The sequence below is a fragment of the Epinephelus lanceolatus genome, chromosome 10, assembly GCF_041903045.1.
Source record: "Epinephelus lanceolatus isolate andai-2023 chromosome 10, ASM4190304v1, whole genome shotgun sequence".
Taxonomy (NCBI): domain Eukaryota; kingdom Metazoa; phylum Chordata; class Actinopteri; order Perciformes; family Serranidae; genus Epinephelus; species Epinephelus lanceolatus.
This window is the reverse complement of record NC_135743.1, coordinates 23212755-23232797: the sequence shown is the minus strand read 5'-3', so window position 1 is coordinate 23232797 and position 20043 is coordinate 23212755. Positions and strand designations below refer to the sequence as shown.

The window sequence follows — 20043 nt, the reverse complement described above, 5'->3', positions numbered from 1 at the left end:
GAATGATACAGTACTGAATTGTAGTGTTAGACACTGTCTTTCACAGTTTCTGTGTCCAGGATTTTTTGGGCAAGCCCAAAATCATGGCTCAATGATGCACTGGAACCATCCAACGTCATAGAGTGCATGGCATCAGTGTCATCACATGCTTCCCTTGTGTGTGAGCAGAGAGTTCGTTACGTTCAATAAGCTCTCCTGGCTAACCCCCCTTAGTCTAATAAATACGTGAATAAATACATCTGTTTAATGCTACAATCATATAAACACAAGCAAAAAAGCTGTCACTAGCGTATATTTCTGTCTTTTAGCCTAAATCAGCTACCTAGCCTGCCAGCAGTTACTGATCACCGCTGTAGGTGTGTGCTTTGTGCTAACATTAGCTGCTGAACTAGAGGCTGTCGTTGCACAGCAGTTCGTTCTTTGGCTCAGAGAGTGGGTGTGCTTTGTGCTACTTGGTTAGCTGCTGAACGAGAACTTTTTGATGCTGTTAGCTGCTAGCGAGAGTCTGTTGGTTCACAGTGGCTTGTTCTTTAGCTCAGTTCCTTCAGCGAACACACCCCCAGCGTCTCAGAACAGAGAATACTGCTCATTTTTCCACGATATTCAAACCTAATTTCACATACTTCACTATTTTTTCTATTCAAGAATTAAAATTTTGCTAGTGACACATTTTTCTGTGGTGTGACAAACTCATAACACATATTATTTTTGCTTTACCTGCACTTTAAAGCTTAATTTTAGCTTTACTGTACTGTGATAAACTGCACCACTAATAACTGACTTCAAAACTGCTCACAGGTCTACTAAAGTGCTGCCTGTGTGTTTTGGCCACAACATACATATATGATATACAGTGGCTTATGAGAGGTTTAAATGTGCAGTGTAGTTAATGTGTTATTGAACTTGTGGTGCAGCCTTTCGACTGACTAAAAGCCTCGGCTCTCCAGGGAGTGTGTTTTGCTTACATGTGAAGCAGAGTGCATTGGAGGGTGCGGTGAGGTCTGGTGTGGGTGCCCAGGATGGAGGTGAGGATTGTGGGAGTTGTGATGGGGGTTGTGTCCCTGTGGGTGGTGGTGTCCACCCTGGCCGTGGCCCTGGCTGTGGTGGTGGTGGCCGTGGTGCTGGTAAGCGTGGGGAGGGGCTTGCAGGTGCTGGTGCGGGTGCGAGTGCATGTGATGGTGGGTGCCCTGCTCCTGCCGCGATGACATCATCTCCATCATGTGGCCCATGGAGTTCATGTTGCCGTTGGCGATGGCACTCGGGTGGTGTGAAAGTGCAGCCTTCAGCCTCTGAGTGGACAAAATGGACAGCAAGCACAATGTTTAACATAATTTTCTGTAAAAAATATATTTAAAAACTCTGCACATGCTCTCATCTATCGGCGTGCTGATTATCAACAGTTACAGAGCAGGTTCATGTGCTGACTAGGAGATGATGAATGGCTCCATAAATCCATATGTCAGAAGAACAAATCAAAACCACTTAGGCTGTCCTCTGTCTCTCCTTCAGTCTTGTCACTCTCCTGCTTTACCTTCTGTGATTGCCATCCCACCAGTCCCTCCTCCTCATATCCCTAATAGCCTCTCTCTCCTCTGTGCACATGTGTGTGTGTGTGTCTGGATGTCTGCCCATGAGATGAGCTTGCTGGCAAGGTGTGAGTCTCAGACTGCTCCCTTCCTGTTGACCCAGCAGGAGGTTTGTTGCTTTAACCGTGTGGTCTACTTAGCCCTGACTGCACTGGTGTCTCAGCACGGCCTGGGAGCAAGACTAGAGAGAGGCTCTCTAAAGGTGCGCTTGTGTTCCTTCTGTTTACCGAATGCTTCTCTCCTCAGGAGTCTGTTTTTATGGGCATCACATAAAGACGACCGCGAGACCAGGAAAAAAGAAAAATCCTAACCAAAACATGTAAGTGCCAAAATATGTCATCAGACTTCATCGGTTGTACACAAACCTAGACAAAATAAAACAATCCATGTCTGAACTCCTAAATGACCTATTTACATTTGAACCACTTTTAGAATAACAGCTTGAGAGAGTGTTGAGACAGCTGGACTTTGATCAGGGTTCCTACAGCTTAAAGTGACTTAGATTTAAGACTATTTAATGCCGTTTGGAATTAAATTTAAGACCAATTTTACGATAACCAAACCTGAAGAAAAAAAAAACATTAACCAACATCATCAATTTTGCCAAAATGTTTGGAGACAAGGGTAGAACAGAACTGGGAAATTGCTGGCGTTTGTTGTTGAGTCCTGCTTTGCAGTTTTGTGCATGTGGGATTCCACAGCCTGACTTCCATCATGCCAAGTTCGAAAACAAATAGTTTTTGCATAATAAAATACACTGAGCCTTGTATACATTGCTTAGTTCTATTTTAGCCATGGCACGAAATCTTAGTTAAATAGCCAGTTTTCATTGAATTGGTACTTCACCATGTTGACCAGAGTACAGTGACAGCTAGCTAGCAGTTGTTGGTTCCACTGTCCTGATGTGCATGACGTTAATGCAAGAGGTAATCAGTAAATCATTTTAAGAAAACAGTTGTTACCAATTATTTTGAGATTTTACAACGCAACATCAGAAAAAAAGATTAATAAAATCCTTCTTCATATGTCTGAGCATTTTTAAGACTTATAAAAAATTGATTTAATACATTTTAATACCAACTAAGGCCTTATTTTTAGATTAATAAATCATAAGCCATATAAGACTTTTTAAGGATCTGCAATAACCCTGTTTGATTTATGCATATCTTTTAACCAAGTGCACTGCTAATGTTACTAAATACTTTAATAAACTTGAACAAACGCTAAAGTCCAGTCATACATCCCATCTATAATTTGCCTACTTGTCACTTTGAACAAAACGTTAGCAACACAACTGAAAACAAAGGCATTCATTCCAAGGCTACTGTTGTGAATTCCACAAAGTTTTCTATTCTCTTTCCCAGTGCTCTCTTTCCTCTCTCTGCTCCCTTCCCCCTTCTCCCAGCTGCTGTCAGAGAGTCCACGCTGTGTCCAGGGCTCCATATCTTTTAACAACCTTCACATTCATGATTCCCATAGGGAATGGCATCCAGCTGGTCTGGATCACAACGCTGAGACACGACCAGAGCACAACATCAGCCCTCCACTCCTCTCTCACACTGCTCATGAGTGGAAAGCTTTTTACCAGGGAGGGAGGAGACACAGTCAAATAAATCACCTTAGAAGTAGGACAAAAATGAGCCTCCTGGTTTGTATTATATTTACAGACTGCATATATGTATTCATAAAAGGATTTACTAATAGTCTCATAATCTTAACTTGACTTTTCATCCATAGCTTCCTGATGTAGAAAACTGTACATGAAACCAGCACAGTGAAATTATGACCTTGCCAAGCCTGTTTTGGCTGAGTATAGTTTCTGCTTGTCAGATCAAGGGATGCCTGACATAGTGAAACAGCACTACATTTCTGGAGCTGCATGATTTCATCAGTTAACCCTTGTTGTGAGCGTTATTTTAAATTTCCTCTCTTAATGTTTATCCCCATCTGATCACACCCTAACCCCTGATAGCCACACTCACCACAGCCTCAACTGCCCAAAGTCCCTGACAGGGGTTAAAATACCACAGAATGTGTACACTAACACACAGCAAGCGGCCACAGTCCTGCAGCTGTCCACAGCATCACAGTCATACTGAGACCCACTGAGGGTAACAAAAAGGCAGAGAGAAGGCTCTGGCTTACTGTTATATATTGTAATTATCAATAGTATAAATTCCAGTATGTATATGCTCTAACTTTTTGTACTGAATATCTTTCTATTGTTTAAACATGCAGAGATAACAAACAAGCACCTTAAACAGAAAATGGATTTAAACAAGCTTACAGATATCAATCATAGTCACCAGTGTTGACAAGGACATTTTCCGTGTGTCACAGGATGAATTCTGAGGCTGACAGCCCACACTAAACAACTTCCCTCCAGCCTTCTGCTTGTCAGTCAGCACCAAGAGGCCCACCCCTCTTGTGAAGGAGAAAACCAATCAGAGTATGACTATCTCCTTCCTGCCACTTATTCACAGAGCAGGCAGTCACCTGAATGGACAGGAGCCAAGGGAAGCTGCTGGCTGCCTCTCTACCTCTGTGCTGTGTTTTTAAGGCTATAGTAAAGTTGTCTGTGAGTGGTTAGGATGCTCATCTGACTCCCTGCCAACCAGGCGCCAGGGGAGAAGGACAGAGAGGGTAAAAGGGAGGTGAAGGGGAGCAGTGGGAGAGACAGAGACTTGGGGTGGGGGGGAGATTAGATGGCTTCTAGTGTCTCCTCCCCACACACATCAGCACAAGACAGCTAGTGCTCATTTATCAGTGTCTCTGAGAGCTGTCCAGCTGGCAGCGCAGTGCTATCTGTTTATTAATTGAATTAGCGTGCATCCAAAGAGGCCTAAGTGTGTCAGAGTACAGAGGCAGGTCAAACAGCTGAGGGGCCACTCCAAAAGCCTTAGCGGGGATGATTACAAACCAGACTGAGACAAAGTACAAAAGAGAAGGACCGTGCATGACTATAAGATCACACCAGTTTCACCAAACACAAGTTAAAGAGACAGTTCACCACAAAATCAAAAATACATACTTACATGTTTTGTGAGATCTGCAGAGTGTTGGAGATATCTGCCGTAGAGATGTCCGCCTTCTCTTTAATATGATAGAACAAGATGGAACTCTACTTGTGGTGCTCAAAATACTAATTAAAAACATTTGAAAATTTTATCAGCAATGTCTTTTCCTAGAAATCATGACCTGGTTACTCAAGATAATCCACAGACCGTGTTGTGCGCAGTTTTTATGTAGGTACTACTACTGAACTACACCCACCAACTGCATCACAGTATACTGCATGTTGTAAAGATTGCTGGTGTCCTCCTCGGATGAGCTGTTAGCGTTGGCTAGCTTAGCAGTGCTAACAGTAGGTGCACCCTTCCTTCTGTACTGTGATACGGTTTGTGGGTGCAGTTCAGTACAAAGAAAATAGTTCCTACATGAAACTGCTCACAACAAGGTCTGTGGATTATCTTGGGTAACCAGGTCATGATTTCTGGAAAGAGACATAGCTGATGAGTTTTTCAAATGTATTTTTTGGGCGCCTTGAGCACCACACACAGAGTGCCATCTAGTTCAATTATATTTGAGAGAAGGCAGACATCTCTACGGCCAAACTCTCCAACACTGTGCAACTCACACAAAAACAATATAGATTGATAAATAGCACTACAGGTAAGAAGAAAACATGTATTTTAGATTTAGGGGGCGAACTGTCCCTTTAATATTTACATTGTTGAACCAAGACAACATATCTGACACAAAACCTATCCCACATAAATAGATCTGAGCAATAAAGAAATATAAAGCAAGAAAAGACAACAAACGCGTAATTAAATGGCAGGTGTTGTACTTAAATATATTTTTTTTTTTCATACTGTGTCAAAAGAGAAAACCCTTACCGTGATAGAAACTTTTTCCTGAGGCTATCTCTGCACAAGTGCCCGCTACTGCTCCAGCTCTCCAGTTAAACCCTACCTCTGCCAAAAACTTAAGTCTTTGTATCCAGAACCACAGTGACGCAACTACGGGACGTTAGCAGAGCGATGATGAGCAGGCTGTGATTCTCAAACACCTTCATCAGCTCCCTAATGACTCTTTAACACACGGTTGTATTTCCCCCAGACTGCGCTAAGCACAAGAACTTAACCACCACATTCATTTTGCTCTTAATAACACACACATACATATACATTTCTCCTGCAGCAACATGGCCGCTACAGAAAACAGTCATTAAATCAGTGCAGGTGTTAGCCTGCGGCGGCACAGGGCGCTCACAGATGGGATGGCACACAGTCTGTGCTGCCACTGTCTGCCCTGCTGTTGTTGAGAATTGGGAAAACACAGCAAAGAGGATGAGCAGTCCATGACACCAGAGAGACATAAAAAACAAGATCTTGGAAGTCTCAAATTAATGAAGACAACAATGGAAAAAAAGGCACTCCGTCTGCCAGTGAAATAAACTCATATATTTATCTTCAAGCAAAGGCAATCAAACAGACCAACACGTACTGTCTTTGGGTCCTCATCAAGAATAAATATATGGTATCATTTCATCTGAAGATGGAGTGCATTGTTTTTTTATGTTGTCTGAATAAATTTGATACTATCGGGATCTTGTTTTCTGTACTTTTCCCCGCCCCAACAAAGAGCACCTGTCGGGCCAGCCATCTGAGCCAAGTAGCACTTCCTCCTACCACTGTAACCATAAAGACATGTCAGCTCCTACCAGGATAAATCTATAAACTACCAGCCTATATATGTAATCACAACCGCTTGACACTACATTTTATGTATTCTGTAAGTGTACTTAAAGTAGTATGTCTATTGATTTTCCATTGTTAAAACACCATCTCTGGTTGAACCATCTTTTGCCCAGAGGGGAGCTGTCTCCTCTCAGACCTTTGCCCCCTGACCTCTCCACTCCCACTCCTTTTTTTTTAGTCCTTTCTCATTTATGTGGTTTCAGGGATACCAGGTGATCACCCATTAATGATATTTATTAATGGCTGCTTCCTCTCTGACACTGGGGGCTTTGAGTGATGTTGCCGTGAGTGCTCTGGGCACATCCTGAGAACACACTCAGGTTTCTCCTCGCCAGATGACTTCATATCTATTAACCCTGGGAGGAGGAAAGCAAGAGCACGGAGCAGGTACAAAAGGAGGAGACCACGCCCGCCTCAGGATGGGTAAATCACACCCAGTGAGGTCAGGGTGAGCACTTTTATTCCCCTTAAAAGTGGAGCAGTGTACTATCAGGGGACCTGTGGCCCTCTGGCGCCTTACAGCAGGTTAGAAAGATTTAACCAGTCTGTGGAGTCATTGTTTAAAAGATCACAGTTTCAAATGGAGATCTTCTGCTTTGCATTAAAGAGCCCACGGAGGAAAATTAAAGTTTCTGTCTGTCTCTGTCAGCCTTTTGTTAACACCAAACAAGCGCAGCGATCATGTGTAAGCACACAGTATTTCTAATTGCATAATACATCATAGCTGTAACTTTCCTGGTGGTATTTTTCACCCCCTTACTCGCTCTCTAAACCCGACATGGGTTCACCATCTGCAGTTGAAAGCCAGAGTTTGGCTCTGCTGCTTTGCCAAGCACTCAGAGGATCTAATTCCATCCTCCTCATCTCCACCACCACTACCCACCAGTGCCTGTCTGCAAAACCCACTCTCTGTGCCCTAAAACTCCACACCCCCATTAGTTCAATTTTATTAGATTTCCCTCTTCGCCCAGAGAGGCAGTAACGTCCCCCCCTTCTCTCTCTCACTCTCTCTCTCTCACACACACCTCTTCCCTGTTCCTCCACCCCCTCTCCCTCTGCTTGCCAAGAGCTGGGGACTGTTAAACTGATTTCCTCAGGGAATGGAGAGGCAGACAGTCTGATGGGAGGGCTGTAATGTCGCCCCCTCTCTCCTCTCCCAGGTTCTGGGCCAAGCTGATCAGAGCCGGGGCCGAACAGACCCTCCCTGTGGTTCCAGACGCAGACGGGGAGATGGACACAGACCGGCTGTTCTGCCAGGGCCCGGCACTCCGGTGGTGCTCAGAGGAACCGTGGCGGTATGGGCGCAGTGAGACACACACCCACTAAGGAGCATGCTCCAAAGCATGCACTCATACTCTTGGCAGCTTCTCCACCCTGTCAAGTTAATGGATGGGCCTCTGACTCCAGTCTGTATATCCCCACTGTTCCTTCTCTTGTAAAGCCCTGCTCCAGCGCAGCCTACATGGTTATCACTACACCCACTGCCACAATCTTGAATACAGAGAATGCCTCAGAGCGAGGGAGACACACGGAGCATGAATACAACAATAAACATGAACATATGTCTTAATTTTCTGCATTACAAATGACGGGCAAATTATGTGTCATCGTGCTAATAAAAGTAACTGGATGAATCAAACATCATTTCAAAGATGCTTAAAATAACTGAACTCATATGCGTGTGTATTTTGGCTGAAACAAAACCCTTAACTTCCCACTCACTATTTATATATATTCTATCAACATATTAAATCTATTAACATTTGCATTGGGATTACACATTGCTGAGACACCCACAGGCACTAGATCTTGTGCTCCAACATGTCAAAACAACTGAGCAGCAAAGACAAGAAATATGATAGAAGAAGTTACCACTGTTAGTTTTGAGCACCATGAAGCAAACAGAAGTGGCTCTAACATGTAAGTATAGACTAAGTTTGAGAGGTGAGGTAGTGGCCTAACATGTCAATATTGACCACACTTTATCAGACAGAAAATCTCTGACACAACAGACTTGTTCCAATCGCCCCCTCCAGTGTCTGGGTGGTTATTTTGGAGTCCAGTGAGTGATCTCGCTCACTGCCCAGGCTCCAGGGGGGCTCATGGTGGCTGGACCAGTTCAGTCTGGCCCGTGTGGTGATGGCAGCTGGTTTACCCAAGCTTGGCTCTACCGGAGCCCCGTCCCATTCACGGGCCCTGAACCATGACCAAATGGCCTTCACATACACCTCCCATCAGCACAGCTAAAACAACACGCAGTCATCCAAAGACAAACAGATGCGACACTCTGCGCCACAACTGCCATCCTCTCGTCCAAACCCCCCCACCCACCTACACACACAAACACACACACACACACACACACACACACACACACACACAGTCACACACAGACATGCAGAGGGTTACTCAAATATACACAGTCCTTAAAAGACCTTGCTGTATAGTAGCTTTACAATGTCAACCTTGAACTCTCAGCTGTAAAGTTGGTCTGCTTTTTATCAAACTACATATAACAGAATCTTTTACCTGCAGTGCTCTCACTGCTTAGGTCAGATCTAAATCTATTTCGACCAAGAAGTTCTCACAGGATTTTGTTCACATTTTTAATACATTAAATTATTGTAAATTTCATGTGGATAAAGGCACTGACGTTAAATCCCTTTGAGACTGATGCAGTGATGTTGGATAAACTTTGAACTGAATGGGTCAAAGCAGCATAAAAACTCCTGTTCCTGATGAGGGGTTAACACTAATGTAAGAAATAGTAAAAAGGGTATGTGACACAGTTGTCTACTATCTGGTTACTATAGAATTATTACAGTTTTTTAAAATAATTTAATAGTAGACAACGTCAGAGGCCTCTAGCCTTTCCCATCATTAATTCATCTTTTTCAAGTCTCAGTTACTTGAACTTGATCACATAGTGTCGGTCATTGTATTACGTTTTGTTAAATAATGCAGAAAAATAAGTCTCATAAATTACATTGCTTACCTTGTGCCAGGTCGACACTCTAATGTGAAAAATGCAGCATCTTGCCCATTGTGTAAGATATGTGTGGAATGGTTATTATTACGCAATGGTTCACCAGTAATATGAAAGTAACTAGAAACAGAGACCGCAGTTTTGTGTTAATGGCATAAATTAAAGGAATACTTCACCCACATGATCATTTGAAATGCATTACTCACCCCATGTTCTGTTGAATTTGTAAAGAAAGTTTTGTTTTTCTCACATGCCTCCACGGGAAATAAAGAATCCAAAAATTGAGAAAATTCTTGATGACTTGGAGTAAGTAAGGCATCTGTGTTTAATTACAGCGAAACTGTACCAAAACATCCATTTAAAATTCTCACACAACTCGTGCAGTAAAACCCAAGTGTCAATTATCCAGTCGTATGCTCAGTACTTCCCAAACACATGCATTTTCACTAAAACATTATTATTTGAAACACTTCTGCATAAATAGTCTCACATACAAATGAGTAGCACACCTGGGCATTTGAACTGTGCTCAAGGAGAATTCAAACGCTCATGCTTGCCCAGGGGCGTTAGTCGTATATGGAAGTGTTTACATGGTAAGCTTTTAGAGAAAATACATGTGTTTGGGAAGTACTGAGCATACAACTGGATAAATGAGACTTGGATTATACTGCACGAGTTGTGTGAGAGTTTGTAGACAGATGTTTTGATATAGTTTTGCGATTGTTAAATGTAATATACTCTGACTTTAATTAATCAAGAATTTTCTCAGTTTTTGGAATCTTTGTTCATTGTGGAGGCATGCCAGAAAAACAAAGTTTTCTTCATGAATCCAACATAACAGGTTTCTTTTTTAATTGATATAGAAGTGACCATTTTGTGGGTGAAATATTCCTTTAACTTGGGGAGGCAGTGTGTATAAATGGTGAGTGAACACATTGTTTCTTATGACAGCAATCCTGTTGGTGCTAACAAAGCTACTCAAATGAATGACAGCATGTCCATTTACCTTGATTTACTATCACAGCATACAGTGTGTATGTGGTTCAGACACTTTGGCACTGACAACACAGTGGAGCCGGTGAGAGAGGGGCCTCTCTCTGGTCTGTGTCCAACACTGATAAACTGGCAGACACGCATTGATCCAGCAGCTCCTCAGCACCGCACTCCACTAAACCACTCGCCTCCATAGCAATAGAGAGAAACATCATGTGTTTATCATCCACAAAACGTTCTTTGCATCCAACACTCTGACATTGGCTGCTCTCCCTACACTGCAACTCTGTCTCAGCATATCTTGCCATGTGTCTTGTGTCCTTGATTGACTTCAGTTTACCACACATCCTCACGTTTACTTAACTAACCACACATATGTACATAACAGATCTGTATCAAATCCACAAACTCTAACTTTACGGTTTGTTTTAGCCCACGTCGTCCACAGATGTGTTTTGACTCCAAGGACAGTGATAGCCAGAGAGGGTGCCAACTCTCTGAAAGCAAACCATCGTGAGCATGCACACAAACATATAGAGTGCAGATGCACATATTCAAGAACTCAGTGAAGCAGCGTGCAGATTCAGCTGTGCTCTTAGCTCACCGTCCCTCTCCAATGACATCATACCCTGACAATGCCACCATTCATACAGATGTTGCTTACAAAACCTGGAGTCAGACTCCTATTGTGTGTGCTGCTCCTCCTCACAACAAGAGGTTTAGCCAGAGGTGCTCCCCTACTATGGTGGAGGGAAATGAATGGAACACGTAATAGGGTTACCATGTACGCTAATAGTTTTAACTGCTTACAAATGACTTCAGACTGAGCTAATCGCTCAATCAATCACAGCATAGCAGACTTGAAAACTGCTTCACAAGTTTCCTTTTCTTGAAATTTCTCAACAGAATATGTATGTAACTTTCTCATTTTTCACTTGTTCTCTGCACAGGGCAAAACTTGAACTTTAAGCCCATTAACCCAGATGCCTGTTAAAATTCTGTAACCACACTGAAACATAAGAACAGTGAGAGTTGTGTAAATGAAATGTAAAAAGCTACATTAGCGTGCTAGAAACACTTTGATTATTGGTCCTCCTGTGTCCTATGAAATGTTTCTTTAAGAGACGCACTGTTTTTTTCCCCTCCTCAAGTAAAAAGGAGTACATTTAGAGCATGCCAGGAATTATGTCATCCACCCATCCAGTGCCAGCTCCACAGCCAAGAGAGCTGCAGTGAAGGAACATATAGTATTGTTTACCTCATAAAAAACTCAGCACCTAGCCCGATGCTTAGTGACAAATTTATTGTCCTTAGTAACAATGTAAACAATAGATAATTGGGAGATAATAAATAACACATTTTCATACAACTGCACCAAACTGCTTCAAGGCCCCTCTGTCTGAAATTAGCAGGCAGGAAGGATGTGTGGAAAGCATGGAGCTCATTTAAAAGGGACACAAAAACAATGCTCAATTCCACCAGTGACATGAGCTGAGACAAGTCCCATAGTCTGCACTTGCAGATGTTATTTGGAAACAGCTTGATAAGGGCTGTTTGGGCTCCCCTTGTTACAGATGAGGAGTGATAATGAACGTCTTTCATCATGCAAACAAAGATATCAAACCATCTGAGGAGGACAGGGAGTATGCATAGGAAAATACAGCGCACATATGCACGTGTGTTTATACGGTACTGTGTGTGTGCATCTCCACGCATATGCATGTGCTCTGTGCATGTGCGTGTGTCATTTGCTGTTGTTTTTGAAGTACCTGACTGTCTGTGTGTGTGTGAATGTCTGTGGCTGTCTAAGTATGTGACACCGTGCGAGGAGGATGACACAGAGCAGTCAGCGAGCATGTGAGTGTGTGTGCGACCGTTCGCGAGGCCCTGTGGAGAACTGGCTCTGAGCGTTGACGTAATGCTTTGGCCGGCATGCTGTGGAACTTGGCCTCCTCTCTGCAGCGTTTCCTCTACGCTGCGAGGGTCAACTATCCCACAACCTCCAGCGCACAACACGCACCATTCTATTCCCCAGACCACAACAGAGCAGAACACAACCACACCCGGCACCATGAGCACCCAGTCCTTTGCAAGAAGAAGAAAAAAAAAACACTTGAACCAAAACTAATAAAACACTCTGATCTCAGCAACACTCCCAGACAACCAGCTAAAAGCAAAAAGGGAAAACATACAAGTCAGTTAGTGCACCGTCGGGCTTTGCTGTACCACTTAAACGATGGCACTTAAGGAGAAAATCAGAGATAGAAGAGAACAAAGATGGGCACTGATGCAGATACAGTCTTTGGCCGAGAGAGCACAAACAGAGAGCTTAGAGCGAGATATGAGTCCCCAAGGGGCCACAGCAGTCCTTCGGCTCATTAACTATTTACACCAGAGACAGGCCTCCCTGCTGCTCTGGCCCACCACAAAAATCAATTAGCCTTCATTAGCCCAGGCTCTGGGCATGCTTTCTCTGACAGGGGAGGGTTAATTCTGCTACAGAGGCCTCCAGTTACCACAAAATATCAAACAATCACACACATATGAGCGTACATGCATGCACACATGCAGCGGGGCAGAGGAAACTAGGCCGAGCAGAAGTCTTTTCATGTCACTCACAAAGAATTCCTCCTATTTCTCACACGCAGAATATTGATAGTGTCTCTCGCCTTTCAACTCCCCTGCTCACTCTCCCTGTCTATCTGTTTCCTTCATGTCTATCAAAGTCCCACTCAATCCCCTTCTCCGCTCTCGCAACGTAAACGCCGAGCAGAAAGAGTGCATCCAGGTCCGTGCCTCGGGGGTGTGGGGTTACAGTGCGGAGATTTCCCATTGGCGGAAAGTCAACATAGTTGGGGTAATGCGATTAGAGCCGGATTGAGAACGTCGCAGGGGACACATGGGCCTGATCATGGCCCAGTTATCCGATAGCGAGGCCGTATTTATCGACGTGGCCCAGGCGCGGATATTACAGACATTAGAGACCCCCGTCTATGCTTATGAAACCCACGCTGGAGATCGCACCCTGATAACATAATTAGTCTCTCACTTTCTGTCCACAATCATGGAATTCCATCAGTTGCGTTCAGACATCAGGGAGCAGAATCTCAATTGATCCACATTTGGTTACCGTGCCCCGTGTCTGAATGGCCAACTAACCAGAAAGTTGCATGGTTGAGGGGCCTGTAGCCATTTAGTGACTGCATATGTTTATGGGAGGCCTAACAGAGCATTTACAATTCAATTACATAGATAGGAGGAGGGAAAAAAAGAGTAAGATGTGTCTGGATGATGGCCAGGGGAGAGATAAGCCTAATACACTAATATTGTGTTACCCCAGCGTGTTACCATAGGAACAGTTGAGGAGATTCAAAAGACTACAAAGACGATCAATCTTGAGAGAGCAGGAGGAAGAGGGAGAATTAAATGCCCTGGGAATGCTCCCGCTCTCCTCTATCAGAGCAATAACTCTTCTAATGACCTCTGCTACCTCCTCTCTCTCTCTCTCTCTCTCTCTCTCTCTCTCTCTCTCCTTCTCCACAAGATGTTTCTGTCCAGCAAAATCAGCTATCAGTAAACCTTTCCAAACACAAAGAGCGGCCAATGCTTTTCATTACCGCTTGTGAGTTTTTGATATCCAAGTCGTGACACTTGCTCTTATTTTTATGGAGCCTTTTCCATTTTCAGAGTTATTTGTTTTGAAAACAAAGGTTGGCTGGTGGTCACGTTGCTACAGTATTAATCAGTTCATATCACCTAGAGTGTAACTGACATCAATCAGACGTACACTGTCAGTCACTGGCGTCAGTGTTAGCAGTGCTAACATGCAAAGCCGAAACTGAGTGGAAGGTTTCTCTCCCTTCAGTTTTTTCGTCTTTCTGTACTTATTCTCCGTTCTGTCTCTCTCCTCTCTCAGCTACGTCTCATTCCCACAGCTCTAACTGCCTGCTTTGTGAAGGATGAGGTCATTTGATTTTTTCCCCGCTGTGTTAAACTAGTGCTAACAAGTTGCAGGACCTACAGAACATGTTCTGTACATTAAGATATACATCAGGCAGTCGGTGGGCAGCTCAGCCACAACCACATAAAGGGCCCTTTATTCCAGCCAGAGTCTCCAGTGCTGCACTGGCAGGTTCAGACACAGCTTTGATTACACACCAAATGATGAAATCCACACAGACCTAAGAGCACAGCTTTGCTGGCACAGCCCAGTGGAAAAGAAAGTTGCAACACTTTGAGCTTGAGTGTGTGCACTTGTGTGCACAAAATTGTACATATCCATGAGAATACATGCATATACTCACCAGTTTGGCTTCTGAGTGCATGGAGGGAATGTGAGTGGAAGAGCAGGAGCTGCTGTGGGTGGGTCCTTGCATACCCATCATATTGGAGCCCATGGACATTTGTCTCTCCATCTGAAGATGCAACACCATGATAACAGTCTTACTCACAAGTGTGGACACATCCAGTACCACAAAACTTTTTAACAAGATGAATCAAGAAAAAAGTCTGATGATTTATTCTATTTTTTATGTCTTAACAAGATGCTATCACTGTTCACACAATAGACGTGTTAGCATTTACAGCATGAGACTCATCTTCCTTCACAGTAGGCTGAGGGGGGTGAGATGAAACAGCATGAGAGCCTGATTTCACATGACAAGCTGCCCTGTGCACAGCTCTGTGTGATGATAACTGGAGCTGACCCAAAACAGGAAGCCAGCACGGAGGGACTTAACACAGGAAGCTGGTGCAACAAGGGTGTGTGTGTTTCTGATAATAGTGTGGTGAGTGTCAGTCTGACTAACACATCAAACCCCTGGTCTCTCTAGGTGCAGGTTGTGTTAATAAGGTGAACGAGATGTGTGTAGGTGTGAGCTAGTTGTATGATTGCATTAGAAACTGTATTCATGTGCGTGGTGGTTACAGCCTGCCTCTTAGTGACCCTGGTCAACGTGGTCATGTGTCACAGCTGAGACCTGAATGAGAGGAAATCAGCTGGTTACGCTGACGAGGGTGAGAGGTCACTTGCGCAGGGCGATGATGTGAGCAGTATACGCAGGAAAGAAGAAACCTTTTGTGTGAGTGTCCGCACGCACACGTGTGTGAGCTGCTGCGGCCTCCCAGCTGCTGAACTCTGGGTGGTGTGGTGGTCTCCATGGAGAAACGGCCCCTCTCCTCCCCCCTTTTGCCTGACCCCCGCTCTCCCCCTCGTCCACAGAGACTCAGGCCTAGAACCTGACACACAGCCTTAATTGCACTAAGTGTGTTTTGTGTAAAAATATCACCCAAACCTGCACCTCTTTCCTGAACCGTCAATCTTCCCCAAAATCGCTTAGCTCTTAATTTAATAAACATGGGAGGTTTTTTTCTCCATACCATAAACACAGGCTGTCTTGTGTTACAATGAGAACATATGTTGTATCATTAGAATCCTGATAGGAGGAGTTTTTCTGGGTTGCTATCATTCCTCGCTTCCCAATGTGGGTCCTCTAGGTTTTTGGCTTAATTACAATGAAGTCTTTCTTCTAAACACAGAGGAGGAATCCTTCCTTATAACTGTTGCAAATCATTTTAATGCTGATAGAAAACATCCAAGACTAATACCTAGCTTATGTGCAGTCTGAACTGACACTGCTGTCCCATATAAGTGAGTGACTGCATGTGTTAGTGCGTCCGTGAGTGACTGTGCTCTGTGCGCTGTTGTTGTACTCACAGGCATCAGCACAGCAGAAGAGCCAGGCATGGTCGGGTCTGGCAGAGTTCCAGGCATGGAGGCAGGCAGAGGCTGTCTCTGTCTGTTTCGTAGGTGCAGCAGTGAGGACAGAGAGCCGGGGACAGGCCTGAGAGGACACAGAGATACAGACACTGAGAGAACTTCAGGTTTTGCACTGTTACAGATTACTAATATTGTTATTCTGGGCTTTATCATATAACAACATCGAACCAAAACAACACCTCCTCTAGGGTGTTAGCTGTATAACTTCTCTTGTGAAGCATCTGCAAGTGGTGTAGAAAAACATAGTGACTGCTTGTGAATGAAGCCGTAAACATAAAAATATGTGGTCACACACGTCAAAAACCCTCACAGATAGATAGATAGATAGATAGATAGATAGATACAGTACAGGCCAAAAGTTTGGACACACCTTCTCATTCAATGCGTTTTCTTTATTTTCATGACTATTTACATTGTAGATTCTCACTGAAGGCATCAAAACTATGAATGAACACATGTGGAGTTATGTACTTAACAAAAAAAGGTGAAATAACTGAAAACATGTTTTATATTCTAGTTTCTTCAAAATAGCCATCCTCTGCTCTGATTACTGCTTTGCACACTCTTGGCATTCTCTCGATGAGCTTCAAGAGGTAGTCACCTGAAATGGTTTCCACTTCACAGGTGTGCCTTATCAGGGTTAATTAGTGGAATTTCTTGCTTTATCAATGGGGTTGGGACCATCAGTTGTGTTGTGCAGAAGTCAGGTTAATACACAGCCGACAGCCCTATTGGACAACTGTTAAAATTCATATTATGGCAAGAACCAATCAGCTAACTAAAGAAAAACGAGTGGCCATCATTACTTTAAGAAATGAAGGTCAGTCAGTCCGGAAAATTGCAAAAACTTTAAATGTGTCCCCAAGTGGAGTTGCAAAAACCATCAAGCGCTACAACGAAACTGGCACACATGAGGACCGACCCAGGAAAGGAAGACCAAGAGTCACCTCTGCTTCTGAGGATAAGTTCATCCGAGTCACCAGCCTCAGAAATCGCAAGTTAACAGCAGCTCAGATCAGAGACCAGATGAATGCCACACAGAGTTCTAGCAGCAGACCCATCTCTAGAACAACTGTTAAGAGGAGACTGCGCCAATCAGGCCTTCATGGTCAAATAGCTGCTAGGAAACCACTGCTAAGGAGAGGCAACAAGCAGAAGAGATTTGTTTGGGCCAAGAAACACAAGGAATGGACATTAGACCAGTGGAAATCTGTGCTTTGGTCTGATGAGTCCAAATTTGAGATCTTTGGTTCCAACCGCCGTGTCTTTGTGAGACGCAGAAAAGGTGAACGGATGGATTCCACATGCCTGGTTCCCACTGTGAAGCATGGAGGAGGAGGTGTGATGGTGTGGGGGTGTTTTGCTGGTGACACTGTTGGGGATTTATTCAAAATTGAAGGCACACTGAACCAGCATGGCTACCACAGCATCCTGCAGCGACATGCCATCCCATCCGGTTTGCGTGTAGTTGGACGATCATTTATTTTTCAACAGGACAATGACCCCAAACACACCTCCGGGCGGTGTAAGGGCTATTTGACCAAGAAGGAGAGTGATGGAGTGCTGCGGCAGATGACCTGGCCTCCACAGTCACCGGACCTGAACCCAATCGAGATGGTTTGGGGTGAGCTGGACCGCAGAGTGAAGGCAAAGGGGCCAACAAGTGCTAAACACCTCTGGGAACTCCTTCAGGACTGTTGGAAAACCATTTCAGGTGACTACCTCTTGAAGCTCATCGAGAGAATGCCAAGAGTGTGCAAAGCAGTAATCAGAGCAAAGGGTGGCTATTTTGAAGAAACTAGAATATAAAACATGTTTTCAGTTATTTCACCTTTTTTTGTTAAGTACATAACTCCACATGTGTTCATTCATAGTTTTGATGCCTTCAGTGAGAATCTACAATGTAAATAGTCATGAAAATAAAGAAAACGCATTGAATGAGAAGGTGTGTCCAAACTTTTGGCCTGTACTGTAGATAGATAGATGCTTATGATGGTAGCACAAATTTGTGGTTGACAGTAAGAGTAGTGCAGAAGTAATTAATACTTTGCTATGGATGATATGATTAAATAAATAAATACTTTAAGTAATTTGTGGATGAATACAAAAATAACATATGTAACTACATATTTCACATATTAACATAAAATATAAATATATATTTATATGATTAATTGTGTTATGTTCATTCAATCATTGATCTTCACAGGAGGAGTTATAATTGTTGACATATGCATCAATAAATACCCCATATATTGGCTTACAATTATACAGTACAATGTGTTATAAACATTTCATTCCGTGTTTAGTCTATGCTCATAAATATTAAAGGGTTAAAATAAAGTATTACTGTATGTTATTATGTGTAAGTATATATGTGTTTTTACAACCGGGTTTATCAGAGGTTTACAAAATGCTTTAACCCGAAAAGAACCCTGGGACTATTTAATTCTACGGTGTGAGATCACCACGCTGCTCTTGCATCTTTTATTTGCATCATTTATTCATTTCACATCTGCGCTATTTCAGAGCAAATGTTTTCCCCAACTTCTTTCGTTTTTAGTTTCCACTTGTTTCTGTGGCTACAAAGTCAGAATGGAAAAAAAGAGTGTGTGTGTGGCTGCGTATTCATGCTAGAGTTGAAAGCTGAGGCATCTTGGGAGTTTTTGGATGCACTTTAAACGAGCCCACTTCATGTAGTACAATGGATGAATAACGACGACGGAGATGATGAATGAATAATATTTGTCATAACAACCACAAGACGTGCATGACGGGAATCACTTTTAGAAACTGCTACAGCAGTGGGAGCCCTGTGGGGGAAAAAAATCCTCCTTGGTGACCACAAAAGCGTGTGCGGACCAACAGGCCTATCCACACTCACGGCCACATCGATAAATCACATGTACAGATGAGGCCCGGGCTGAGCTTAAACTATTGACAGCAGTCTTGTCACAGTCACTGGCTCAGGGCTGCAGCCGTCCAAACAGCCAGACCACTCCATCTGCACGCGGTGACATCATTTATACAACTGCCACCAAACCCCTGCTTGTAAGAACACTGATTCCCAGCTGCAGGGTGCTGCTACACCTTCATGCATACAGCAACTGCTCAGTCCCTACAGCTTAAACAAACAGCATTCACTACTTGATTCTTAAATATCCTGTATCAAAAGAATCAGTAAATCATGTTATCAGTATCATCAGGGTGAACGCTGGTCAATAAAGCATCATTTCCATGAACATTTAGGTTGGCTGTTTTCAACATGTTAACATAATCAACTGACCGCATCATAGCCTGGATTACCGTAATAGTGAGTAGTGAGGGAGTGATGGCCAAATGGGGCGAGGGGGGTGCACCAGAGCAAATGCTCCCCCACCTGAATAAATACCTGTATTTTTCCAGACCTAAATATGTGCATTTACGCTCCAGACATTTTAGATTGCTCCACACACACACAGGACCATTACCATCCCGACTGTGTGTCATTCCCGTCTAACATCCCAATTTATCACAATCACACTCATTTAACAGCACGTATGACATCTGAGCAACACTGCGAACATTTCCACATGGGAAAAGTCATGAAAGTACAATGAGGTATGCAGTGTAGCTGCGCGCTACATCAACACAGTTTCCCCTCTGCGTTTAGACTCTGCCAGCATTCAATAGGATGAAATAACAGTCATGAGGCACTGGAAGGGATACGCTGTTGATTTTGTACATAAAAACTGTTTTGCCGGATTTTAATTCGGTATGATGACTCCATGATGAAGTTTTTTCGCACCGCAGATGTGGAATGAGATTTCTAATGCAATTTCTTTGCCAGAAGCCAAGAGGAAAAACTTTTGGAGAATATATTTTTAAAATTATACTATAAAATCTTTGCTTACATCTCTTTAACAACTTGAAATTGCCTCATTCATAGTATTTTGT

General features: G+C 43.4%; 1 protein-coding gene across 4 annotated transcripts in view; it reads right to left on the bottom strand.

Annotated features, from left to right (window-relative positions):
- Window positions 1-20043, bottom strand: part of creb5b (cAMP responsive element binding protein 5b) — a 54584-nt gene that overhangs the window by 6523 nt on the left and 28018 nt on the right. For all 4 annotated transcript variants that reach the window (XM_033639755.2, XM_033639756.2, XM_033639754.2 and 1 more), the window contains 3 exons: window positions 16045-16171; window positions 14633-14743; window positions 966-1289 (listed from right to left, as the gene is read on the bottom strand). In XM_033639755.2, coding sequence (XP_033495646.1) covers window positions 966-1289; window positions 14633-14743; window positions 16045-16171 — 562 coding nt within the window. The remainder of the gene's footprint in view (window positions 1-965; window positions 1290-14632; window positions 14744-16044; window positions 16172-20043) is intronic.